General features: G+C 44.3%; 1 protein-coding gene across 4 annotated transcripts; it reads left to right on the top strand.

Moving 5' to 3' along the window:
• The first annotated feature begins 6,739 nt into the window (after positions 1-6,739).
• Positions 6,740-25,848, top strand: mtrf1 (mitochondrial translational release factor 1). 4 transcript variants are annotated; one of them, XM_078232283.1, is made up of 11 exons: positions 6,740-6,767; positions 8,164-8,268; positions 9,967-10,410; positions 12,147-12,238; positions 13,202-13,283; positions 15,790-15,897; positions 18,672-18,844; positions 19,033-19,150; positions 21,714-21,850; positions 24,551-24,649; positions 25,288-25,848. In XM_078232283.1, exons 3-11 carry the CDS (start codon positions 10,011-10,013, stop codon positions 25,408-25,410), a joined length of 1,332 nt encoding a protein of 443 aa, XP_078088409.1. In that variant the 5' UTR covers positions 6,740-6,767; positions 8,164-8,268; positions 9,967-10,010; the 3' UTR covers positions 25,411-25,848. The 4 variants fall into 4 exon arrangements, with proteins under 4 accessions (XP_078088409.1, XP_078088408.1, XP_078088411.1 ...); XM_078232282.1 differs by having other exon boundaries at positions 6,746-6,852; XM_078232285.1 differs by having other exon boundaries at positions 6,750-6,822.
• Positions 25,849-27,958: the final 2,110 nt, after the last annotated feature.

Genomic DNA, 27,958 nt, shown 5'->3' with positions numbered 1-27,958 from the left:
GTTGAGGTCTTGTCTACCAGCTGGAGGCAGCGAGAGACCACCCACACTGCCTGTTTCCAGGAAGGCCCCCTGAACCACAAGCTAATCAGGCATAGCTTGACCTTCCTCTCAGTGATGCCCATTTCCCATGAATGAATTTTTAAAAAAATCATAAGTTTACCAAAAGAGACATTTTTCTTACCGGAGAATTACTAGTCTCGACAAAGGTGATCCTGAGGAGAAAAAAAAACTTGTTTTACTCCTTGTTGCCAATGTAATAATCTCGCCAAGAAGAGATCTATTGACGATTCCCCCATGGTTATCATATCAGGTAGGAAAGTAAATTGTCAAGAGGAGGTAGACAATCTGCAAAGGGCATTAGATAGGTTAAGTGAATGGGCAAAAATTTGGCAGATGGAGTATAATGTAGGAAAATTTGAACCTGTCCATTTTGGCAGGAAGAACAGAAAAGCAGTATATTATTTAAATAGAGAGAGATTGCAGAACTCAGTGGTATAGAAGGATCTAGGTATGCTGGTACATGAATCAGAAGTAGCTAATCTACATATACAGCAAGTGATTAGTCAGGCAAATGGAATGTAGGCATTTATTGCTAGAGGAATGGAATATAAAAGTAGGGGAGCTTTACTGCAGCTGTACGGGGCCTTGGTGAGACCACATCTCAAGTGCTGTGTACAGTTATGGTCGCTTTATTTGGAAAAGGATATAATTACGTTAGACACAGCTCAGAGAAGGTTCATTCTCCTCATTCCAAGGATGACAGGCTTATCTTATGAGGGAAGGTTGAACAGGTTGGGCCTTTACCCACAGCAGTTTAGAAGAATGAGAGATCATGTTATTGAAACATATAAGATCCTGAGGGGATTTGATAGGGTAGATACTGGGAGGAGGATTCCACTTGTAAGAATCTAGAACCAGGGACATAGTTCAAGAAAAAGAGATCTTGCTTTTAAGATGGTTTTGGGGAGAATTTCCTTCTCTCAGAAGATTGTTAGTCTGTGGAAGTCTCTTATCCAGAGATCAAAGGAGGCTGGGTCATTAAATATATTCAAGGCTAAGTTAGATAGATTTTTGATCGACAAGGGGATTGAGGGTTATGGGGGGGGAGGCAGGAAAGTGGAGTTAAGACCACACTCAAATCAGCTGTGATCTGATCAGATGGCAGAGCAGACTGAAAAGGCCGAATAGCCTATTCCTGCTCTTAAGCCCTATGTTTCCAAAGTTCTTTGAGCTTTCCTGCTTGTGTCTTTTGAGTCCAAACAAAATCTCCCGAATTTAAGGTATATTTACTACTTTAAATTCCAGCTTCGAGCTGAAAACGAATCAAGTCTGCAAATTTAAATGAACTAAATAAACTTTTAAATGGAGATTGGTCTTACCATTGTCCATTGCAGATTAAGAGCAGAATAGAGGATTCCAGCTGGGATCTTGGGACAAATGGAGCATTGGTTCAAAATGAGGTAGATACATCATTGAAACAAAAGTCTGTGGTGTGTAACTGTTGTCTTCAATGATTGGGTGTCTTCAGGGTCAACTCTGACTGGACATATTCCGAGTGCTGTCATCACATACATAGCAACATATATAGAAGATAAAAGCAGGAGTAGGCCATTTGAGCCTGCTCCGTCATTCTCATGATCATGGCTGACCATCAAATTCAATATCCTCATCCCCCCTTTTCCCCATATCCCTTGATTCCCTTTAGCCCCAAGAGCTACGACTAATTTCTTCTTGAAATCACACGACACTTTGGCCTCAACTACTTTCTATGGTAGCGAATTCTACAGATTCACCACTCTCTGGGTGAAGAAATTTCTCCTCATCTCAGTCCTAAAAGGTTTACCCCCTTATCCTCAAACTTTGACACCAATTCTGGACTCCCCCACCATTGGGAATATCCTTTCTGAATCTACCTTGTCTAATCCTGAGATTTCCTCTCACTGTTCTGAACTCCAATGAATATAATCCTAACCGACTTAACCTCTCCCCATATGACCGTCCTGCCATCCCAGGAATCAGCCTGGTAAACCTTTGCTGTACTCCCTCAATAGCAAAAACATCCTTCCTCAGATAAGGACAACAAAACTGCACACAATATTCTAGGTGTGGCATCACCAACACCCTAAACAATTGCAGTAAAACATCCCTATTCCTATACTCAAATCCTCTCGCTGTGAAAGCCAACATACCATTTGCCGCCTTCACTGCCTGCTGTACCTTCACCAACTGATCCACGAGGTCACCAAGGTCTCACTGAGTATCTATGTCTCTCAATTTACACAGTAAGGAGTCTAACAACACCAGGTTAAAGTCCAACAGGTTTATTTGGTAGCAAACGCCACTAGCATTCGGAGCGCTGCTCCTTCGTCAGGTGAGTGGGAGTGGGACGAAGGAATTGACGAAGGAGCAGCGCTCCGAATGCTGGTGGTGTTTGCTACCTAATAAACCTGTTGGACTTTAACCTGGTGTTGTTAGACTCCTTACTGTGTTTACCCCAGTCCAACGCCGGCATTTCCACATCTCAATTTACACCCATTCAAATAATAATCTGCCTTCCTATTATTGATACCAAAATGGATAACCTCACATTTATCCACATTATACTACATCTGTCATGCCCACACACTCAGCCTGTCTAAATCACATTGAAGCATCTCAGTATCCTCCTCACAGCTCACCCTCCCACCGAACTTTGTATCATCTGCAAATTTGGAGATAATACGTTTAGTTCTCTCTTCCAAATCATTAATATATAATGTGAACAATTGTGGTCCTAGCGGTACCCCACTAGTTACTGCCTTCCAATCAGAAAAAGACCCATTTATTCCAACTTTTTGCTTCCTGTCTGCTAACCAGCTTTCTATTCATCTCAAGACACTACCTGCAATCCCATGTGCATTAACTTTGCAGAGTACTCTGTGATGTGAGACTTTGTCGAAAGCCCTCTGAAAGTCTAAATAAACCACATCTACCGGTTCTCCCCGGTCAACTCTAATAGTTACATCATCAAAGAATTCCAATAGATTCATCAAGCATGATTTCACTTTTGTAAATCCATGCTGACTTTGTCTGATTATACCATTGCTTTCCAAATGCTGTGCTATGAAATCCTTGATAATAGACTTTAGCAACTTCCCCAGTACTGGCGTCAGGCTCACTGGTCTATATAAATTAACATTACTGTGAATAGTCCCCGGTTTTCTCTCTACCTCCCCTTTTTGAATAGTGGGCTTACATTAGCTACCCTCCAATCTGTAGGAACCAGTCCAGAGTCCAAAGAATTTTGGAAAATTACCACCAATGCATCTACTATTTCTAGAGCCACTTCCTTAAGTACTCTGGGATGAAGATTATCAGGTGCTGGAGATTTGTCCACCTTCAATTCCATCAATTTCCCCAAAACCATTTCTCTACTGATTTTCTTCAACTCCTCGCTAAAACATGATTTTTGATCTTCAAGTCCAGATTCTTCCTTGGTCACCCAGAGGATGCATCATCACAGAGCCCTACCTACCCAAGACTTTGCGACGTGTCCTGGTTTTGACTTTTGAGAAAGCAGGGCACCCTAATCATTTTCATTCTTTGGGTAAAGAAATTTCTGCTGAATTTCTATGGCATTTCTTAGCAATTCTTTATATTAATGGCCTCCAATAGCTTCAACTTTGCCCCTGCCTCAGCTCTTCAGCAATGTAATGCTTACATTTAAAATGTATTTGTTCACAGGATGTGGGCATCATTGGTTCAGCCAGCATTTAGTGCCCATCCCTAACTGCCCTTGGGTAGGTGGTGATGAGCTGTCCTTCTTCAATCACTGCAGTCCATGTAGTGTGGGTACACCCAGTGCTATTAGAGAGTTCAGGAATTTGACCCAGCGACAGAGTGCATGATGGTTAAGTTTACTTGACTAGTAAACTCGAGCCTGTGGATTTTTAAAATTCATCTATGGGATGTGAGTCACTGGCTAGACCAGCATTTGTTGCCCATCCATAATTGCCCTAAAGAAGGTGGTGGTGAGCTGTTTTCTTGAACTGTTGTCGTTCTTGTGTGTAGGTAAACCCACTATGCTGTTAGGGAGAGTGTTCCAGGATTTTGACCCAGTGACAGTGAAGGAATGGTGATATATTTCCAAGTCAGGATGGTGAGTGACTTGGACAGAAACCACCAGGTAGTGTTGTTCCCAGATATCTGCTGCTGTTGTCCTTCTAGATGGTAGTGATCAAGGGTTTAGAAGGTGCTGCCTAAGGAGCCTTGGTGAATTCCTCCAGTGCATATTGTGGATGGTACACACTGCTGCCACTGTGCATCGGTGGTGCAAGGAGTGAATGTTTGTGAAAGGGATACCAATCAAGCAGGTTGGGTTTGGAAGGTGCTGGTTTGGTGAATTCTTGCACGTGCATCTTGTAGATGGTACACACAGCTCGGCGGTGGACGGAGTGAATGTTGGTGGATCAGGTAGCAGTCAAGTGGACAGCTTTGTTCTGGATGGTGTTGAGCTTGAGTGTTGATGGAACTGCACTCATCCAGGCAAGTGCAGAATATTCTATCACACTCCTGACTTGTGGATGGTAGTCATGATGTGGAGATGCTGGCGTTGGACTGGGGTAAACACAGTAAGAAGTTTAACAACACCAGGTTAAAGTCCAACAGGTTTATTCGGCAGCAAAAGCCACACAAGCATTTGGAGCTCCAAGCCCCTTCTTCAAGTGAGTGGGAATTCTGTTCACAAACAGGGCATATAAAGACACAGACTCAATTTACATGAATAATGGTTGGAATGCGAATACTTACAGCTAATCAAGTCTTTAAGAAACAAACAACGCGAGTGGAGAGAGCATCAAGACAGGCTAAAAAGATGTGTATTGTCTCCAGACAAGACAGCCAGTGAAACTCTGCAGGTCCAGGCAACTGTGGGGGTTACAAATAGTGTGACATGAATCCAATATCCCGGTTGAGGCCATCCTCGTGTGTGCGGAACTTGGCTATCAGTTTCTGCTCAGCGACTCTGTGCCGTCGTGTGTCGCGAAGGCCGCCTTGGAGAACGCTTACCTGAATATCAGAGGCCGAATGCCCGTGACCGCTGAAGTGTTCCCAACAGGAAGAGAACACTCTTGCCTGGTGATTGTCGAGCGGTGTTCGTTCATCCGTTGTCGCAGCGTCTGCATAGTTTCCCCAATGTACCATGCCTCGGGACATCCTTTCCTGCAGCGTATCAGGTAGACAACGTTGGCCGAGTTGCAAGAGTATATACCGTGTACCTGGTGGATGGTGTTCTCACGTGAGATGATGGCATCTGTGTCGATGTCATTGGGGAAACTATGCAGATGCTGCGACAACAGATGAATTAACACCGCTCGACAATCACCAGGCAAGACTGTTCTCTTCCTGTTGGGGAGCACTTCAGCGATCACGGGCATTCGGCCTCTGATATTCAGGTAAGCGTTCTCCAAGGCGGCCTTCGCGACACACGACGGCACAGAGTCGCTGAGCAGAAACTGATAGCCAAGTTCCGCACACACGAGGACGGCCTCAACCGGGATATTGGGTTCATGTCACACTATTTGTTAGCACTGCTGCTTCACAGCTCCAGGGACCCGGGTTCGATTCCCGGCTTGTGTCAGTCTGTGTGGAGTTTGCACATTCTCCTCGTGTCTGCGTGGGTTTCCTCCGGGTGCTCCGGTTTCCTCCCACAGTCCAAAGATGTGCGGGTTAGGTTGATTGGCCAGGTTAAAAATTGCCCTTAGGGTCCTGAAATGTGTAGGTTAGAGGGATTAGTGGATAAATATATAGGGATATGGGGGTAGGGCCTGGGTGGGATTATGGTCGGTGCAGACTCGATGGGCCGAATGGCCTCTTTCTGTACTGTAGGGTTTCTATGATTTGTAACCCTCACAGTTACCTGGACCTGCAGAGTTTCACTGGCTGTCTTGTCTGGAGACGATACACATCTTTTTAGCCTGTCTTGATGCTCTCTCCACTCACGTTGTTTGTTTCTTAAAGACTTGATTAGCTGTAAGTACTCGCATTCCAACCATTATTCTGTAAATTGAGTCTGTGTCTTTATATACTCTGTTTGTGAACAGAATTCCCACTCACTTGAAGAAGGGGCTTGGAGCTCCGAAAGCTTGTGTGGCTTTTGCTACCAAATAAACCTGTTGGACTTTAACCTGGTGTTGTTAAACTTCTTACTGTGGATGGTAGACTGACTTTGAGGAGTTAGGAGGTGAGTTACTCGCAGCAGGATTCAGAGCCTCTGACCTGCTCGAGCAGCCACAGTATTTCTATGGCTGATTCAGTTCAGTTTCTGGTCAATGGTTACACCCAGGATATTGATTACAGCTATGCCAGTGACTGCCTATCCATCCCTTGAAAGCTCTGCTCTGAACCCCATAGCCAGTCCACCTGCCCCATCAGTCACCGTGCTCGAGGCCACTTGGCTGCCAGTCTCATCACACCTCACATCTCAGCCCCCAGGCCTCCCCCTCCTCAGTACACAGGGGCTGGGCTCAAAGTTGGAGTGTGGCTAAAGATGGGGTTCAGGAGGCGGTGAACTCCCTCCAGGCCCCAGGCTGTGGATCCAGAACAGCATCTCTCAGACCCCGAACTTAGCACCCGACTCCGCGCGGCCCGACCGGAAGTGCATGGGGCGGGGGAGTCTGACCGGAAATGTCCGTCGCACGGCCCGCTGGGAATTGTAGTTTCCGGGTGGAACATGTCCCACAGTACCCCGCGCTGTAGAGGCGTGAGCATGCGCGGTGTGTCTGGCTAAGGTGGGCTACGGAGTAGTTGCTGGAGGAGGGATCCCAGGCAGAGGAAAGGGAGGAGGTATCAGGGTGGAGGGAGCTATGCTCTAAGGTATCTGGGTTGCTGTTTAATTTGGGAGAGGTTCTCTTCCCATGTAGGAAGAGCCAATGGCTGATCCCTTAAATAACCCCACTAGCTACCTCCTGTCTGATCTTCCATCTAAATAGCAAGGCTATGGGCCAAGTGCTGGTAAATGGGGGATTAATTGGGAGGTCAGGTGTTTCTCGCGTGTCATAGAAGTTTCATAGAATCCCGGCAGTGCAGACAGAGGCCATTCGGCCCATTGAGCATTCACTGACTGCAATCCCACCCAGGTCCTATTCCCGTAACCCACATATTTACCCTGCTAATCCCCCTGACACCTAGGGGCAATTTAGCATGGCCAATCAAACTAACCTGCACATCTTTGGACTGTGGGAGGAAACTGGAGCACCCGGAGGAAACCCACGCAGAAATGGGGAGAACATGCAAACTCCACACAGATGGTGACCCGAGGTCGGAATTGAACCTGCTATCCCTAGCGCTGTGAGGCAATAGTGCTAGCCACTGTGCCGCTCCTAACAATCGGTGCAGACTCGATGGGCTGAAAGGCCTCTTTGCAGTGTATAATTCTAAATCTCAGTAGGATCCTTTAATCATTTACTGAAATATCAACACTTATTCAGTCAGCCCCTGTTAACCACAAGGTTTATGACCCGCCCTCTGCCCCCACAGGACTCTGTGACATTGGACAGTCAGGATCCCCATCTCACTTTCCATCCTGATTTTTTTTCCTCTTGTACCTTGCCTCCTCGGGATGTCAGGCCCCTGTTTACAGATCATGTTCCATTTACTGTTCAGTTTTAGCCCCCATTTCTGAAAGTTCTTTAATGATAGCTGTGAGAATCGCTGTTTGAAAGATTGGGAGAGGCACTTTGAGGAATTCTGCAATTTTGCAGCGCAGAAGGAAGTCCATTGTGGCATCCAGTTCATTTCATCTCTGGCTTCTTCCCCATAGCCGTGCACAGATTTCTTTCTTCAAGATATCTTTCTTCAAGTATATCTAGTTTTTTGAAAGTTATTATTGAATCTGCTTCCACCTCCATTTCAGCCAGCATACCCTAATAACTCACTATGTTTCCTTTACCTTATTAGTTTTAATGTATGGCTACAATCAGACATACTGTTCGTTATATTCTTGAAAATGTCCCAAATTTATGTTGTCAGCTGCATTCAGTGTGACAGGAGTAAGGGTTCTGGGTTCTACAACTAGATTGTGTACTCCAGGCTTGTTAGTGGTGATTGCCCCTTTGTGATTGCTGTATAGTGATTTATGTTGGAAAGTACACTGTGAGCATTGTCCGTTGTTGCTATGTTTTGCAGGTGTTATTTAAAGGTGGCTGTCTCGTGAGACCGATCTATGGAACTCCCCTGCAGTGCCATATTGACAAATCATCAGAGCTGTGAAACCCAATTCAACAGGCTGTGGTAAATCTCTTTACAACCTATCACATAGAAACATAGAAAACTACAGCACAAAACAGGCCCTTCGGCCCCACAAGTTGTGCCGAACATATCCCTACCTCTGCACTTAAATTTAAACTTTATTATTTAATCACAAAATGTCCTCTCTTTAAGTTATAATTTCTTTAAAAATGATACACGTCACAGATCACGGTCAATCGATGAAGCTTCAAAAAATCCTTCCAGAAATGGGGGTTGACTTGTATATTGAGTATAAAATGTGTCAAGCCAAGCAGCAAAAATGAATGTAAATGATCAGAGTCATCTTCAATGTAAGATACTGAAAAACTGAATAGTACTTGCAGGGAAAGATGACTACTCTTTTTGGTGAGGAGGAATGTTTTCAATATTTTATTTGATAAATCCAGTTTGCTTTGGTGCCTTGTAATAGACATTTCTGCTGAATTAGAATAAAATAAATCACTTTCCGCTCATTTAACTGCAGCCAGCAAAAGAAAGAAGATATGCACTGAACATTACTAAACTCTGTGGCAAAGTTTGAGCTTTGCCCTCCCTATTATAATCTGCCAGTCAGAAAACAACGCAGGAGACCATCGATCTGTATTTGACTAATTGATGCACATAATTCCATAAAAACTCATGTTTCTGCTTCATTTCAGTCAAAATTATGAAGGTTCAGTTCATGTAGAAAATGTCCATTTAGTTGTTTGGTAGTACAGAACATGGATAGTACTGAAAAAGGAGACATGCCAGAGAAGCTTTTCATAGAACATAGAACATAGAACATTACAGCGCAGAACAGGCCCTTCGGCCCACGATGTTGCACCGACCAGTTAAAAAAAAACTGTGACCCTCCAACCTAAACCAATTTCTTTTCGTCCATGAACCTATCTACGGATCTCTTAAACGCCCCCAAACTAGGCGCATTTACAACTGATGCTGGCAGGGCATTCCAATCCCTCACCACCCTCTGGGTTTCATCTTGCACTCGTCAGGGCAATCCACCTGCCGGATTTGAATTTGAGCAAAGCTTGGCAGTTAACTGTTCCATGCTGCATTCTCCGTGGCAACACCTCCCCAACCAGTGTCCATTTGCCAACCAATCAGCACTCTCGTCATGCAGTATAAATTGTGGTTCCCTGCTACAATTTGGAGCTCCTGGCCAGCTAGCCTGAAGTGCAAGGTGGAAAGCTTTGACAACATGAATCTTTTTCCAGCAATACTCAAATATTCATTTATTAATACGACTCAAAGATTCTTTTGTCCACCCATATCCAATTGCCTCTACGGCCCTTTTACCAGTGTCTGTACCTGAAGTTTCACAAGGTTGGTTGAAGAGGGGGGCCTCACTCGAAATTATGTGGTCGGGGGAAAAGGTTGAGTTCAAAAGTTTCCTTATAGCCCTGCATTTTGCTGCCCTTCAAATATCTCCAGTCTCCTGTTGAAAGTACTGACAGGTGAGCTAGCCTGATGAGTGATGAGTGCAAGATGGCAAGCAAAGATGGTATACCTCTATTAAATCTCCTTTTAACCTTCTCTACCCAAAGGAGAACAATTCCAACTGCTCCAGTCTCTCATTCCAATAATCAGTCTCTTCTGTACCCTCTCATTAGGGTTTTCAGAACATTGTGTGTTAAATGTCTGATAATATGCTGTTTGTGTTTAGCCCCGACTAATCGTTGACTCTCACAACTCCACCAGGTAACCCAATCCTTCTCCAACGAACTTGACGCACTGCTCAGAATATGAAACACGGACTGGACTGGTTCATTGCCAACTTCATCTGGAGGCAGAGTTATCTCGGAAGGACCTGCAGGCTGAAGCCGACACGCAGACAGACCGCCAGAGCTTGGTCGTCGTATCTCCCCAGAGATGTGCCGAATGCTATTTATAGGCAACAGTCAGAGAGGCACTGTCACAATTATTTTAGTGAGCTACTTCAGCGGGAAGCTGTCAGGAAGTACATTGAGGTCTTGAAGGAGGAATACAAAGGAATTAGCAGCAGATTAAATAGCATCCAGCTACATGAGGAAGATGGAAAGCCATTGAGTAGGCGTCAAGTTGAGCTGGCTCCACTTGCTTCGCTGTTGGAAGAGCTGCAGTCATCAGAGAAAGACTTGTTCGAATTGGAATCAATGTGCAACAGTAATCAACGTTTCACTTTTACATTTTGCTTTGAAATCACGTGTCCTTTGTCAATCCTTGGCATTTCATGTTACCATTTAATGACCCCTGATATACAATTGTCTGCCGTTTTAAGCAGATTCGTGGAGTGGGGGTCACTGATAAACCCTCTTGGAGTTATCAGTGACTATCTTCTATATATGGCCCCTAGTATAGGCCCCAAGAAGGGAGTCGAGAGAAACTACGGAGCATGATGAGAAAGTGGAACTCGCTATCACGTTGAGGCAAATGGCAGAAATGCACTAAGAAACTAAGTGAGGGGTAAACGACAGAGGGATAGGGTGAGATGAACTAGGGTGGGAGAAGGCTCATGTGGAGCATAAACACTAGCGTGGAACAGATGGGCTGAATGGCCTGGTTCTGTGCTGTGATTTCTAAATTAACAGATTAACATAGGGACATTAATTATGGATTAGTGGCTTGAAATCCAGATGCGCTTACGTCCTGGAGCAGTGAATGGGAAGCTAGGACAAAACTACAGTCCCTCTGGCCATGATCTTGGTTTACTTTGAAATTGTGAGCACTAACAGTGATGCCGGCACTGAGTTCAAACATTGTAATCGTGGCCACAGTTTGGCTGAGTCTTGGTGAATCTCAAAAGGGTTGCCAAAATCCCCATTGATAAGAAACTAATCCTGACTCCATGTCAAGGTCCTGGAGTATTTTTGGCATGATTAAAATGGGGAGCTGTCTTCCCTACCACACAGGATATTGGAGTTTATTCCAACATGCATTCTGTGATATTTCTGCAGCTTTGCCATCAGACCCATTAAAATATAGGCTTTAAAGATATTTCATAGAAATCATAGAAACCCTACAGTGCAGGAAGAGGCCATTAAGCCCATCGAGTCTCCACCGACCACAATCCCACCCAGGCCCTACCCCCATATCCCTACATATTTTACCCGCTAATCCCTCTAACCTACACATCTCAGGACACTAAGGGGCAATTTAGCATGGCCAATCAACCTAACCCGCACATCTTTGGACTGTGGGAGGAAACCCACGCAGACACGAGGAGAATGTGCAAACTCCACACAGACAGTGACCCGAGCCAGGAATCGAACCCAGGTCCCTGGAGCTGTGAAGCAGCAGTGCTAACCACTGTGCTACCGTGCCGCCCATATTTAATTGACTGTAAGATGTTTTACGATGTGCTGAGATTGTGTAAAACACTGAAAAGATGCAAGTTTATAATATTTTTGTAGATATCTATTATCTCTTAGTAATCCTCATTGCATTTTTATACTTTTGCTTGGTACAGCTTAGGGATAGCAGTACTAGGTTATACTGCTGGCTGTGTGTAACTCTGACAGATAAAGCAAAGCCCAAGTTAATTTTTATTTTTAGGAAGAAGAAAAATTGGGCATTTTCCACTAGTTTATTTCCCAGAATATGACCTCTGCTCTTGGATGGCATTCTGCCTCCCCATTTCCCTGTTCCCCAAAGCCCACCCTTCCACCATCAGCACCAGAGGCTTCAGCCTATTGGCTTTTGAGATAATGCATTTTGGATGTATGCATAATGCATGTAGGAATTATACAATAAATATTAATATAACATTAACTACATGTGTGCTGACCAGAACAATTATAAACACGATAAAGAATCTGAAATTAAACAAACAAAATATTTTAATTTTATTCCCGTTTGTAAACCTTTATTTGTTTCTATGTTTTTAACCTACCTGCTTTCAGATCTGAAGGCCAGAGATGACCGGGAGCTGATAGCGTTGGTTCTTGAAGAACGGCAGCAGCTCCGAAAAAGCATTGCAGTTTTACAGGGAAAAGTGAGTGTAACTGTGCATCTCGGAAATTCCTCATAAAGAGGTTCAAATAATTTATCAGACTATCCAACATCCGGTACTGGATGAGCAGAACTGCCCTCCCAACTAAAGATTGTTGACCCCCTTGGCGCACACTCCCTCCCCCTGGGATCGCGCTGTCTAACAATTAAGAGGTAAGAAACAAGTCTCATACTAACAATTATCTATTTAAAAATATTTTAAACTCATAAATTTTCATCGCCAAGTCATTGAAAATATTTGATTGGTACAGTAACTCATCAATAACCTACCTTGCTGTACTCACTGGCATTTGAAAGCTTCATTAGATTGGTTCCAGTGCTCAGCACACGTTCAGTAGGAATTGGGAGATAATCAGTGAGAGTACTCATATTGGAAATCCTTGTACTGCTCTTGCTGCTCCTGAATGTGTGTTCCCCTCCTCTCACATGTCAAGCAGCCACTCATTGGGTATTTTGGACCACATTTGTGTGGTCATTTAGTAAGGGTCACGTCACTACTCCGTATGGGTAAAAGCAGATCATCTGATTTTCATCTCCTCTCAAAGTCTTCGATTCTCAGTGCAAGAACTTAAATAATTGTTCAAATTCAGAGCAGCTTGAGGGCTGGATGAAGAGTTGCCACGGGCCAGATGAGGCCTGCTGGCTGCAGTTTGCCCAGCCCTGGCCTAAAGGGTCACAATAATAATGCCTTGTGGACAGCACCTCAGGATCACTGACTACTATAGAACTCAAACCGTTGGCATCTCGGAATCTCTTTCCCTGTCCTTGTGATTAATAGCGTGTTGCAGTGAAGTCTGTTGGCTGGAGGTTGAACGGGTAGTGTAGTGACTGAAGTACAACTTTTAAGGAACATTTCTGAAAGTATCTTTCTGCAAACAAGAACCTGCATGTCAGCAATGTTTTCAGCAATGTGCAGTTTAAATTACTTCTTTTTCTACACCTTCAGCTCCTTCAGACTCTGGTCCAAAAGGAGGAACATGATGATAGCAACGTGATTCTTGAGGTGACTGCTGGAAGAACAACAGGAGGTGAGAATTTACACAAGACAGAATCACCATTAAATATGTTGCACGAGCTCAATACTTCTGTGCTCCATATGATCAGGATTTATGTCTTAATGCACAAGGAAGTGTCGATACTGTGCTAGCAGTTAGGGTGCAGCCAGTAGAGTCAACACTCCTGCAAGGAGATACTGGCAAGGTTCGCTTTGACTAATCCTCTACAGAGCATAGATCAGGTTTGGACACAGCTACAGTGACACGTACAGCAAATAACCTGTCAACATTCACTGATCAGTGACACCTCCATGTAATGTTCACATGGCATAATAGAGGGTGAATAGTACCAGTAGAGTAATCCAACTGTGATTATCTAATCCCTACAATATTATCCAGCTGTGAATATCCAGTCCCTACAGTATTATCCAGCTGTGAATATCCAGTCCCTACAGTATTATCCAGCTGTTAATATTCAGTCCCTATATTATCCAGCTGTGACTATCCAGTCTCCACAATATTATCCAGCTGTCGCTATCCAGTCCCTCCAATATTATCCAGCTGTGACTATTCCGTTCCTACAATATTATCCAGCCGTGATTATCCAGTGCTTACAATATTATCCAGCTGTGAATATCCAGTCCCTATAGTATTATCCAGCTGTTTTATATTGCGAGAAGGGGTTGTCCCTTTCGATCTTTTCTTAATACTTGCATGGGTTTCAACATTTCCCGGTATACTGAAGGACTGGGAAGGTGACAGTCCATGTAACAACTTCTTTTCAAGTCAGAGGATTATAACTTTTATTTTGGAGTTGTCCATTTTTCAAGGGTCGAGTCTACTTCAAGGGTCGAGAAGTAGACATCTTTTCTGGAATTAGTTCTTAATCAGCATGATCGTGTCTTAGAATTGTTGACTTTGAGATTGTGTAGAGGATTTGGCCATTAGATGCTGCAGCACTCGAGACAGTGTGGGCTTCAGTTCACTGCTCTCTGACCAGCATTATCACCGCTACATACAGCTATACTAACTATGGATTATTTATGCTGTAGAAGACAGCCATTTGACCCATCATATATGTGCTAGCTCATTGCAGAAGGGGCATTGGATTGTAGTGGTTATGTGATTGGAATAGAGGTTCGGAGAATATGAGTTTAATTGCACCAGGGCAGTGAGAGAATTTCTGTTTTGTTTTGGAAAAACTGGTATCAGTAAAAGTGACCACAAAGTTGTTGAATTGTCATAAACCTAATTGGCTCACTGTGTTTTATGGAAGGAAGCTTTCCGTTCTTACCAGGTCTCCTCTACGTGGGACTCTAGTCCCACACCAACGCCTCTGACTCTAAACTACCCTCTTAAATAGATTAGCAAACCAGTCAGTTACATCCACCCACCTAAGCTACACCAGTTCAGAAAACCTCTCGGAGCTATTGGAGATGGGCAGATGTTGAAAAGAATGAATGACAAAGCCAGCATTTGTTGCCCAGTCCTAATTTCCTTCTGTCATTTCAGAAGGCAATTAAGAGTCAGCCACATGGGTCTGGAGTCACATGTAGGCCAAACCAGTTAAGGACGAAAAATCTCCTTCCATAAAGGACATTAGTGAACCAGATGGGTTTTTTTACAACAGCAGTCATCAGGATCACCATTCCGTGGTGGGATTTGAACCTTTAATGCCTCTGGCATTATCACTGCGTCATCATCTCTCCTCTTCATAAGTATAGTTTCCCATCTCTGTTGAATCTATGTTGTACGCTGTCCCTGGCTTTAGTATTCTTTATACAAAGGAAGGCCAAGATTGTGGCCTAACTAATAATCTTACAGATTTATCAATATTTATCATTGTATGTCCTTATTTGTAAGACACAAAATTCCATTGACTGTTTAATAGTTTTATATCGGTGCATTTGAGGCATCAGGGAATTCTGTATTAAGCCCCAATAATCATTTGCAAATTATTTGTCCTCTCACTGGATATATATTTCCATTCCATGTTTCATTTTCTCCCATAACGGCTTCTCACACTTATCTAAACACTCTGTTTATGGAGGATTTGATTGTTTACTGTTGATTTCTGGAGCTAGTCTGTCCTCCAGTACCAGCCAGTTAAGCATTTTCATTGAAAGGCAAATGCTGTGAGCTCTTTCCCTGGCTGTGTATGTGATCACTGCTGGACTAATGCTAAACTCTACCTATCAAAAGGTCTCAGATTTGATTCCAGCTCTGTGCTTCACTCATGGCAGCAGCTGCAGTCCTAGTTATCCTCACCAGTCTTGGTTTCCCAGACTTGCTTTCTGCCCAGTGAGCTGTGCTGGGAGGTGCGGTTATGGTCTTCTGATACGAGTGGAGTAGGTTCGGATATGACTACCTCTTGCTCAGTAGTAAACCACCTATTCCTTATCAAGTTTGCAGTTTGGCGAATGCTTGAGGGCTCCTGTTATGTATGGGCCAACAGAGAAGGGAAGGAAAGCAGAGAGAAAGACCTTTCCTGCTTCTCTCAACCAACTTGTGTTGATTTTTGGTTTCATTGTTGTTCTAGGTGACATTTGCCAGCAGTTTACGAGGGAGGTTTTTGATATGTATGAATGTTACGCTGGCTACAAAGACTGGAACTTTGAAAGACTGAACTATACACCTGCTGACTACGGTAATGGGTTTTAATTTCAGCATGGAGACAAAGCTACCAAACCCTCCAGGCCTGCATCTTGTAAACATTGCCAGCTAATATCATCTCTAAATCAGAGTAAGCACACGCAAGAAGGCTGTGCAAAGGGATAATATTCTCCCATATTTTGGGTGGCACGGTGGCAGCGTGGATAGCACTGCTGCCTCACAGTGCCAGGGACCTGGGCTCAATTCCAGCCTTGGGTCACTGTCTGTGTGGAGTTTACACATTCTCCCTGTGTCCGTGTGGGTTTCTTCCGGGTGCTCCGGTTTCCTCCCACAGTCCAAAGATGTGTAGGTTAGGTTGATTGATTATGCCTTAGTGTCAGGGAAATTAGCAGGGTAATTGTCCCTTAGTGTCAGGGAAATTAGCAGGGTAAATACATGGGGTTACAGGGATAGGGTGTGGGTGGGATTGTTGTTGGTGCAGACTTGGTGGGCTGAATGGACTCCTTCTGCAATGTCGGGATTCTATGATGTTCTCCAGTATTCCAGAAAGACCATGTAATTGAAGGTGCAAGCAGGAACAAGTATGGTTCAAACAGGATTGGGAGATAGCATTAGAGTCAGAAAAACAGTAATGTCAAATTAAGATCTAAATTAGGTTTTATGCATGTATGTAAATGCAAGAAGTGTGGTTGGTGAGCTACAGGCTTAAATAGAATCATAGAAACCCTACAGTGGAGAAAGAGGCCATTCGGCCCATCGAGTCTGCACCGACCACAATCCCACCCAGGCCCTACCCCCATATCCCTACATATTTACCCACTAATCCCTCTAATCTACGCATCTCAGGACACTAAGGGACAATTTTAGCACGGCCAATCAACCTAACCAGCACATCTTTGGACTGTGGGAAGAAACCAGAGCACCCGGAGGAAACCCACGCAGACACGAGGAGAATGTGCAAACTCCACACAGACAGTGACCCGAGCCGGGAATCGAACCCAGGTCCCTGGAGCTGTCAAGCAGCAGTGCTAACCACTGTGCTACCATGCCGCCCCATAGCCTCATGGAAATATTAAGTTGCAGTAGTGATAAGGACCTAGCTTAAAAAAAAAGGGCAGAACAAGGTGCTAAATATTCCCGAATATATGGTGTGCAGAAAAAATAAAGGATAGAAAGGAGGGGTGACAGTATTGTTTAAGGAGAATAAAACTGGTGGAGAAAAAGGATATTCTGGAAAATTGAAGTCGATGGAATAAAAGGGACAGTGGCAGTATGGTTACAGAATTGGCTGAGTGACACAAAACAAAGAGTAATGGTGTGAACGATTGTTTTTCAGATTGGAGAAAGATGTGCAGTGAAGTTGCCCAGGGGTTAATTTTAGAACCTCTGCTTCTATTTACATATGAATGACTAGGATTTAGGTGTACAAAGGACAATTTCAAAATGTGCAGATAACACAAAACTTGGAAGTATGGTCAACTATGGGCAGGATAGTGATAGACTTCGAGAGGACTGACAGGCTGGGTGGATGATGGGAATTCAGAGAAGTGTGAAGTGATGCGCATTGGTGGAGAAATCAAGAAGAGGCAATAAAAACAAAAGGGTACAATTATAAATATGCTTTTGGAACAGAGTGACCTGGGGATATGTGAGCATAAATTGTTGAAGGTGGTAGGGCAAGTTGTGAAACTGGTTATAAAGGCATCCGTGATCCTGGGCTTTATAAATAGAAGCATTGATTTCAAAAACAAGGACGTTATGGACCTTTATAGAGCGCTGGTTTGGCCTCAACTGGAGTCTTGTGTCCAATTCTGGGCACCACACTTTAGGAAGAATGTGAAGGCTTTAGAGAAGGTACAGAAAAGATTTAGAGAAGAGAAGGCTGAGAGGAGATTTAATGGAGGTGTTTAAAACCATGAGGGATATGGACAGAGTAGACAGGGAGAAACTATTCCCATTGTTGGAAGGATCGAGAACCAGAGGACATACATTTAAGATGATTGGCAAAAGAACCAAAAACAACATGAGAAGAAACTTGTTTTGCTCAGTGAACGGTTAGTATCTAGAATGCACTGACTGAGATGGTGGTGCAGGGAGATTCAACCATGGCTTTCTAATAGGAATTCGATCGTAATTTGAAGAGAACAAAAGATTGCAGGACTACAGGGAATGGGCCTGTGAAGTGGGACTAACTAACTAGCTCTCGCAGAGAACCAGCAAGAATTTGATGGGCTAAATGATCTCCTTCTGTGCTGTAGCCATTTTATGATTCACTGTTAGTTTGAATGTACTTTTTGTAACCCGCTGTCTCCCTAGGTGGTTGCTGAATTATTTTGTTAACACAATAAGAGAAGAGGGTCAGTGGGAATCATGAGAGAAAGAGAGATTAGAGAAAAAGGGTTAAAAGGAATCATCCAGCTGGAAAAACACAACCAACCCGAAATTGGAGAGAATTAGAAAGTGAGGGATAGGTAGACCGAGACTCGGTGAGAAAGATCCATCTGTGGCTTACTAAGGAGTTTAAGGATATAATTAGATTAAAAGAATAAGCTCACCAGCAAAGAACCACCAAAAAGTTGATAGAAAGAGAAAAAGTAATATATGACGGTAAACTAACTAGGAATACAAAAACAAGCTGTGACAGCTTTTACAAGTACATTAAAAGGAAGAGAGTAGCTAAAGTAAATATTGATCTTCACCCATTCCAGGTTTGTATGGAGTGTGGAACTGTTTTGTTGCTCCGCATCCTGGACCGTTGGTGGATTCCTTTTACTGAGCTCCTTTTATTTTGTGTTCTTCTCTGTTAAGGAGGATTACATCATGCATCAGCGTGTATTTCAGGGGAGAGTGTTTATCGCTTTTTAAAATATGAAGGTGGAACCCACAGAGTTCAGAGGATTCCCGAAGTAGGCCTTTCATCGCGAATGCAACGCATCCATACTGGCACCATGACAGTCATTGTCCTACCCCAAATAGATGAGGTGAGGTCGTCAATAAATATTTATTACTGGAGTGTTCCTGATGATTTAGTCATTACGTTTAAATTACTGGGCACTTCAAAACATGCTGGTGTCAGAAAGGGGGTTTTCGAGAGTACATTGTAACTGGGATAACTAGTCACTTCAAAACACACAGCTAATGCTCTGCCTTAACCCACTCTCTGTTTCAGGTAGATATCAAAGTAGATCTCAACGATTTGAGGATTGATACCTTTCGAGCCAAAGGAGCTGGGGGACAGCATGTAAATACAACAGACAGCGCAGTGAGAATTGTTCACATCCCAACAAGTGAGTAACTATCCACTTTTCCTGTGGTGCCAAACTGAGGAACAAACTGCACCAATATTACTGCCACTGGTACCATCTACTATTGGAATTTCTGGACTATTTTCCCACAGAAAGAGTACATTTGAGAAGTATAAGTTCAAGTGGATGCAGGCATTGAAGAGATGTATTAAAGCTAGGAAATCAGCGTGTGGCATGTTAATAGCTCACATTTAGATTCTCTACAGTGCAGAAGGAGGCCATTCAGCCCATTGACTCTGCATCAAGTCTCTGAAAGAGTATCTCACACTGGCCCACCTTGGAAACCTACACCTCAGATGTTAAATTTCAATTGGTTCTCACTGGCACTGTGGAAGCCTGATTTAAATATGTTAGTGAGGTACCCGATCAAGTGCAGGCCCAGTGGAAGGAGAGCAGAGTTCCAGCTCTCCTGCCTGTTGGGGGTAAGGAAGATTAGTATTGAGGCTGTTAATTGAGCATGGTTCACACTCATTTGACAAGAGCACTCTCTCCATTCAGCAGTGATGTGGAGATGCCGGCGTTGGACTGGGGTAAACACAGTCAGAGTTTTAACAACACCAGGTTAAAGTCCAACAGGTTTATTTGGTAGCAAATGCCATTAGCTTTCGGAGCCCTGCTCCTTCGTCAGATGGAGTGGATATCTGCTCATAGACAAGGCACACAGAGACACAAAATCAAGTTACAGAATACTGATTAGAATGTGAATCTTTACAGCTATTCAAGTCTTAAAGATACAGACAATGTGAGTGGAGGGAGCATTAGGTAAAGGTTAAAGAAATGTGTATTGTCTCCAGACAGGACAGCCAGTGAGATTCTGCAAGTCCAGGAGACAAGCTGTGGAGGTTACAGATAGTGTGACATGAACACAAGATCCCGGTTGAGGCCGTCCTCATGTGTGCGGAACTTGGCTATCAGTTTCTGCTCAGCGACTCAGCGCTGTCGTGTGTCATGAAGGCCGCCTTGGAGAACGCTTAACCGAAGATCAGAGGCCGAATGCCCGTGACTGCTGAAGTGCTCCCCCACCAGGAAGAGAACAGTCTTGCCTGGTGATTGTCGAGCGGTGTTCGTTCATCCATTGTCGTAGCGTCTGCATGGTTTCCCCAATGTACCATGCCTCGGGACATCCTTTCCTGCAGTGTATCAGGTAGACAACGTTGGCCGAGTTGCAAGAGTAGGTACCGCGTACCTGGTAGATGGTGTTCTCACGTGAGATGATGGCATCCGTGTCGATGATCCGGCACGTGCCACTCGACAATCACCAGGCAAGACTGTTCTCTTCCTGTGGGGGAGCACTTCAGCAGTCACAGGCATTCAGCCTCTGATCTTCGGGTAAGCGTTCTCCAAGGCGGTCTTCATGACACACGACAGCGCAGAGTCGCTGAGCAGAAACTGATAGCCAAGTTCCGCACACATGAGGATGACCTAAACCGGGATCTTGGGTTCATGTCACACTATCGGTAACCCCCACAGCTTGTCTCCTGGCTTTGCAGAATCTCACTGGCTGTCCTGTCTGGAGACAATACACATTTCTTTAACCTGTGCCTAATGCACCCTCCACTCACATTGTCTGTATCTTTAAGACCTGATTAGCTGTAAAGATTCGCATTCTAATCAGTATTCTGTAACTTGATTTTGTGTCTGTGTGTGCCTTGTTTGAGAGCAGGTTTCCACTCCATCTGACGAAGGAGCAGGGCTCCGAAAGCTAATGGCATTTGCAACCAAATAAACCTGTTGGACTTTAACCTGGTGTTGTTAAAACTCTTACTTCATTCAGCAAGCCAGGAAAGAGGGAGCTGGCTTTATTGACAGGTCGATGGATCAGTCATTAAGCGGGGCAGAAGATGAGAAACTCAGTCAGCTACCCAAGTTCGATTTACTTATACGTGTTACCCTGTTCTCTATGGTTTGCAAGATAAGCTGTAAACTGATTTAACTTATACCAGGTCTCATCATTAAAATGTTTGTCTGCCGACTGTCAAATTGGAGTTGGACGAACAGAAGACATGCTGGGGCTGGCTCCCGTTACAAAGGGATCCTGTGATTAGAGGTTGGGTACTCCATAGAATCCCTATAGTGCAAGAGGAGGCCACTCGGCCCATTGAGTCTACACCGACCCTCTGAAAAAGCACTCTACGCACGCCCACTCCCTCACCCTACCCTGCATATCTGCTCATTGATCATGGCTAATCCACCTAATTACACATCTTCGGACACTAAAGTAGCATAGCCAATCCACCCAACCCGCACATCTTGTGAGCTGTGGGAGGAAACTGGAGCTCCTGGAGGAAATCCACGCAGACACGGGGAGAACGTGCAAACTCCACACAGTCACCTGAGGCTGGAATTGAACCCGGATCCCTGGCACTGTGAGGCAGCAGTGCTAACCACTGTGCCACAGGCACATTATTGAATATACAAAGATCGCCTACAGGACTACCTATTATCACAAAAGGGAAAGGGTAACTAAGGCAGATCTGAAATTTCTACCTTGTTATTTTTTGGTGATAGTGACCAGATTGTTATTAATGCAGTCTAACCTTCCTAGGTTTAACTATAGAATGCCAACAACACCGTTCACAGTTAGAGAACAGAAAGCTGGCCATGCACATGTTGAAAACAAAACTATACCAGCAGATGGCAGAGAAGGATCTGGATCAGAGGCAGAGTACCCGGAAACTGCAGGTAAATTCACACGGAATAACTTTCAATCTCACCCATAAACTGGTTAGTGGAGGTTTTGGATTTGACCAGAGTTCATCCTTTCCTGAAATCTGGCACTTTGGATTCACTGGAATATTGCTCTATCGCGTATCTGACTCTTTTCTCCATTGTGCTGTTTCCGAGACTGCAACAAAGAAGTGGCTAAAGACACGGGCTCTTAGTGGTCAAAAGCAAAATACTGTGGATGCTGGAAATCTTAAAAAAAACAGAAAATGCTAGGTAAATTCAACAGCTCTGACAGTATCTGTGCAAAGAGAAAAAGACTTAATGTTTCCAGTCTAATATGACCTTCTACAGAACTGAAAAGGGATAGAAATGTGATGAACTTGGAGGGGGGAGTGCTGGGGCAGAATGGGAATATAGCCATAGAAGACAGAGGGTAACAGTGGAGGGGTCTTTTTCCGGTTGGAGGTCTGTGACTAGTGGAGTTCCGCAGGGCTCTGTACTGGGACCTCTGCTATTTGTGATATATATAAATGATTTGGAGGAAGATGTAACTGGTGTGATCAGTAAGTTTGCGGATGACATGAAGATTGCTGGAGTTGGGGATAGTGATGAACGTTGTCAGAGAATACAGCAGGATATAGATAGGCTGGAACATTGGGCAGAGAAATGGCAGATGGAATTTAATCCAGATAAATGCGAAGTGATGCATTTCGGTAGATCTAATGTAAGGGGGAGCTATACAATAAATGGCAGAACCTCTCAGGAGTATAGACACAGAGGGACCTGGGTGTACAAGTCCACAGATCCTTAAAGGTGGCAGCACAGGTGGAGAGGGTGGTCAAGAAGGCATATGGCATGCTTGCCTTTATTGGACGGGGCATAGAATATAAAAGTTGGCATATGATGTTGCAGCTGTATAGAACGTTGGTTAGGCCACATTTGGAATACTGCGTCCAGTTCTGGTCGCCACACTACCAGAAGGACGTGGAGGCTTTGGAGAGAGTACAGAAAAGGTTTACCAGGGTGTTGCCTGGTATGGGGGGTCTTAGCTATGAGGAGAGATTGGGTAAACTGGGGTTGTTCTCCCTGGAAAGACAGAGGATGAGGGGCGACCTAATAGAGGTGTATAAAATTATGAAGGGCATAGATAGGGTGAACAGTGGTAAGCTTTTTCCCAGGTCGGAGGTGACGAACACAAGGGGTCACAGGTTCAAGGTGAGGGGGGGGGCAAAGTTCAACACAGATGTCAGGGGGACGTATTTTACACAGAGGGTGGTGGGGGCCTGGAATGCACTGCCAAGCAAGGTGATTGAGACGGACACGCTGGGATCGTTTAAGACTTATCTAGATAGCCACATGAACAGACTGGGAATAGAGGGATACAAAAGAATGGCCTAGTTGGGCACGAGTGGCGCAGGCTTGGAGGGCCGAAGGGCCTGTTCCTGTGCTGTATTGTTCTTTGTTCAATGAGAGGTCAGAGTTAAGGAGAGATTGATAAAAGATGTCATGGACATGCGACAAAAAGGCTGAAGAGTGTTAATAATGGCAAAGATAGGATAGCAGAATGTGTTAATAGGAGAAGAGGTCGGTGCTCAGTGGGAGCAAAGGGACAGTGGCCACAAAGGGACAGTGGCCATATGGGGGAGGGGTCGGTGGGATTGTGTTAGGACAGGGGAACCAAATAACAGAAAACAAAAGAGGAAGTCAAGATGGAGGGGAACATTCAGTCTGAAGTTGTTAATGTTGAGTCCAGAAGGCAGTAACAATCGGAAAATGAGGTGCTGTTCTTCCAGTTAGTGTTGAGCTTCACTGGAACATTTCAGCAGGCCAAGGACGGACATGTGGACATGAGAGCAAAATGCTGGGTTAAAGTGACAAGTAGGGCAGCATGATGACACAGTGGTTAGCCCTGCTGTCTCACATCACCAGGGACTCTAGTTCAATTTCCAGCTTGGGTCAGTGTGTGGACTCTGCACGTTCTCCCTGTGTCTGCATGGAGAACTGTCACCCACAGTCTGGAAGACATGCTGGTTAGGTGCATTGGCTATGCTAAATTCTCCCTCAGTGTACCTAATTGTGGCGATTAGGGGATTTTTGCAGTAACTTCATTGCAGTGTTACTGTAAGCCTACTTGCGACACCAATAAATAAACTGAAAGAGACCAGAAGGTTGGGGTTATGCTTGCAGACTGAGTGAAGGTGTTCTGCAAAGCAGTCACCCAGTCTGCGTTTCGTCACCCCAGTGTAGAGGAGATTACATTGTGAGCAGTGACTACAGTAGACCAAACTGGAGGAAGTACAAGTGAAACGCTGCTTCACCTGAAAGGCATGTTTGGGACCTCTGGTCATTGGTTCCGCTGTGATTTGTTGTATCGATGAAATGTTTGAAAGCAGGCCCAAGAGTCAATTGTACACGTCCACAGATCTCTCATGGCTCACCATGGGTATTCTGGGGGGGGGGGGGGGGGTGTTGGTGAACTGCGCACACATCTGGTGAAACTGTGCCCAGCAAGCTCCCTCTCCACCCACCCTGCAAGGAATTATAAAGCTGTAGCTTTCACATAATATGTTCAAATAATGGATAAATGAATAATCCTCACACATTTTACTCAGGTGTTTTAACACTCTATTTTGTTACTTTTCAAGTTCAGAATAAAAGTTTTTATTAAATGATATATACTTAGGAGGAGATTCACTTGAACTTTGCTTCCACTAGGTTGGAACAAGAGCACAATCGGAAAGAATTCGTACCTATAACTTCACCCAGGACAGGGTCACAGATCACCGGATTAACTACGTTCTGAGGGATATTAAGGTGAGGGATATCATCAAGGTTTATTTACAGCTGGGGATGAAAACAGATTGGAGAAGAGAGGATTGAGGGGAGATTTGATAGAGGAGACTGGGTAGAATAAATAGGAAGAAACTGTTCCAGCTTGTAAAGAGATCAAGGATGAGAGGGCACAGATTTCAAGTAATTGGCAAAAGAAGCAAAACGACGACCACTCTGTGTGAAAAAGTTTTTTTTTAAGGTCTGCCTGTATGTGTGGTGGGGGCAGGTTCAATCGAGGTATTCAAGAGGGAGTTAGCTGATTATTTGAAAAGAAATATTTTCCAGGGGAAAGACACTCGGCGAAATGCTGATTTGGAGAGCTGGTGCAAACACGATGGGCTGAATGGCCCCTCTGTGCTGTAAGGATTCTGGAATTCAGTGAAGTGACAAACTTCGAGTTCTATTGCCTGCAGCTAGATGACGGGGAACTGCTACTAGTGCAGTAAGCAGACTGTACAATCTGCTATTTTGGTGGAGATCTACAAACCATTCGAATGAATTATAAAAAGTGACATTTTGGCAGATTGGATTGTCAGCCCAATTTACAGTTTGTGAAATTGGCCAGATGTTTTCAAGCAGCCACATCTGGTCCTTTGGCTTACACTTCTGTTCTATTCCAGGAGCTTCTGTGTGGTGGGAAACAGCTGGATGAACTGATTAATAAGCTTCAGGAGTCAGCGGAAAAGGAAGCTCTCCTGGAACTTATAGAAAGGAGCAATAAAGGAACCACAGAGGGGAGTTAAAGCTAAAAATCATCAAAGCGTGAAGTGTTCAAAACAAATAAAATGCAAACTGATCATACCTGGATTCACTACGAGCAGCCATTTCATATTAACACAAGTACCAGCTACTGTAAAATTTCCAGAGAAATGATTGAAAGGTGTATCATTTTGTGGCGAGATGGAGGTAATTATGTGGCACCACATTTGACATTAAATGTGTCTGATTTGATTATTTTTGACAAGTTGCTGCTCATTTGCACCGGGGTGCACGAGCAGTTTCTCAGGGAGGGAGGGTGATTTACAAACTGCCTCAGATGGTTGCTGCACAGCTCCAGATCTTTGTTTGCTGGCCCCGAGCGAGAAGCTTGATCGGTTAAGGAAAACTTTAAAATATCTGAGCAAGTATAAAACTTAATAAAATGACTGCTGTAAATTTGTAATAAATACATCCAAACTGTACAGTCTGATTGTGATTATTCTAGAGACTAGAGATTATCCCTTCAAACCCAGAAAACACTATCAGCCACTGATCCGAGTATAAAGTCCAAAGCTGTGCGGGTTAGGTCGATTGGCCATGCTAAATTGCCCCTTTGTGTCAGGGGGACTAACTAAGGTAAATGCATGGGGTTATGGGGATAGGGCCTGGGTGGGACTCGATGGGCTCCTTCTGCACTGTAGGGATTCTATGTTACAGAACACAGTAGAATTAGCTGTTGCAGTTCTATAGTCGTAACAGAAACATTTGTTTTAAACAATGATGCAAGTTAAAAGTTGTTCAATATTACTTGACCAAGACATCAAAATCCATTCTGAAAACAAATGCTCCTATTTCCGTTTCCTGCGTTGAAAGGTGTGAATTTTTTTGAACAGGTGCTGTTTGTATTTTGATGCAGAAACTAACACCAGTCTGACCATTATACCCAGACCAGGCAGAGCACAGTGAACCCAGTCTATTGATCTGAAGCCAGAGCATCTTCACCATCCACTCGAACAGACAAACTCACATTTCCCGTTTCATTCAGGGCCTTGCTAATAACTGGACCCAGTTAGAGGTGTAGCTACTCAGTTCTTTCGGTGTAGTCTGGTCAAAAGCTCTTTGGATATTGAACAGGCTCAGGTACTTTTCTTCACCAGGACTGGTGGGAAGTGCACAATGTATCCCACAAAATTGGCTCTACCTACCTCAGTTCAAGTGTTTTGAGGCTGAGCTTCAATCTGGTATCATACAGCACCTTTTCACCAATAATCTGTTCACCAAGTACAGTTTGGGACCGTTTGGCTCAGGACTTCATCACTGCCTCAGTTCAAAAATGGACAAAAGAGGTGAATTCCTGAGATAAGGAGAGTGACTATCCTTTGCATGAAGTCAGTGATCTGTACCTCACCTCTGTTCCTTAATCCTCCTCTTCCTCCAGGTTCTATGGCCGTAAGATGGGCATTGGTGACAATGGGCTTCCACTGGGTTGGTCCATGATTACATGTGCTGCAGTGGTTTTTGCAGTATGGCTGACCAGGAAACTCTCAGCTGTCATCAGGATTTACAGGCTGATTGGCCACATTATGAACTCCCCTTCTGTGGCTAACAAGTCCTGGGGTGGGACAGAACCGAGAGCTTCTGGGTCAAAGGTAGAGGTGCTACCCACTGCACCACAAGAGCTCCAGCACTTAATACCTTTGCCTGACCATTGAATAAAGAGGAAGTTGAGGCATGGAACCACAGAATCCCCGACTGTGCAGAAAGAGGCCATTTGGCCCATCAAGTCTGCACCAGGCTCACCACCCCACACATTTACTAGGGCCAATCCCCTAACCTACAACCTAAGGGTCAATTTAGCATAGTCAATCCACCTAACCTGCACATCTTTGGACAGAGCATGTAGAGCAAACCTACAAAGACGGAGAATGTGCAAACTCTACCCAGTCACCCAAGGCTGGAATCGAACCTGGGTCCCTCGCGCTGTGAGGCAACAGCGCTAACCACTGTGCCAACCACATGTCCACTACCCCGATCCATATGTTCAGGAGAAATATTGCAGAGGAACATGCAGAGCTACGGAAGACAGCACGAGCACCGGGATTAGTTCAGAAGTACCCTTGTTAAAAAAAAACCCAGCAGTGACACAACAGGCCAAGTGGCCTCTTTTCTGAGCTCAGAACTTCTACACGTACACATACTTCCTACATAGATCTTTACCTTTGATGCAGTTAGGCTGAAGAGAAACAGCAGCATTCTTACTGGTCATCATTGGCGTTGTCAGTAAAGCAGAACAAACAGAACACTATACAAAAGTACACAAAAGACTTTCGATGTGCCGATAAATCTCTCAAACATTACCAAAGTTTTAAAATGGCCAGCTTTATAGAAGAATTCACATGGGTTATTGGATTATACCAGGAAATATGAAACAAGACCATTTAACCCATCAAGTCTGCTTACTTACAGATTCAGTGTTGCAAATGGTAAATTACTCGAACCTCATTACAACGTGGCAGGGTTAAACTCTGGGTTCCTTCTTGAAGTGGAGATGCCGGCGTTCCTTCTTGAAACCAGCGGGTTCTCCTACAATAA

The sequence above is a fragment of the Mustelus asterias genome, chromosome 17 (genome assembly GCF_964213995.1).
Source record: "Mustelus asterias chromosome 17, sMusAst1.hap1.1, whole genome shotgun sequence".
Lineage (NCBI taxonomy): Eukaryota > Metazoa > Chordata > Chondrichthyes > Carcharhiniformes > Triakidae > Mustelus > Mustelus asterias.
Note: the sequence above shows the minus strand (reverse complement) of the source record. Positions and strands in the feature narration are given on the sequence as shown.

What these genes read in the sequence shown, in the direction of transcription:
- mtrf1 (XM_078232283.1), top strand. Translation starts at nt 10,011, where the DNA reads ATGAAACACGGACTGGACTGGTTCATTGCCAACTTCATCTGGAGGCAG. An exon ending in TGCTGGAAGAACAACAGGAG is followed by an intron (nt 13,284 to 15,789) that starts GTGAGAATTTAC and finishes TTGTTGTTCTAG; the next exon opens with GTGACATTTGCCAGCAGTTT. An exon ending in AATTGTTCACATCCCAACAA is followed by an intron (nt 19,151 to 21,713) that starts GTGAGTAACTAT and finishes TAACCTTCCTAG; the next exon opens with GTTTAACTATAGAATGCCAA.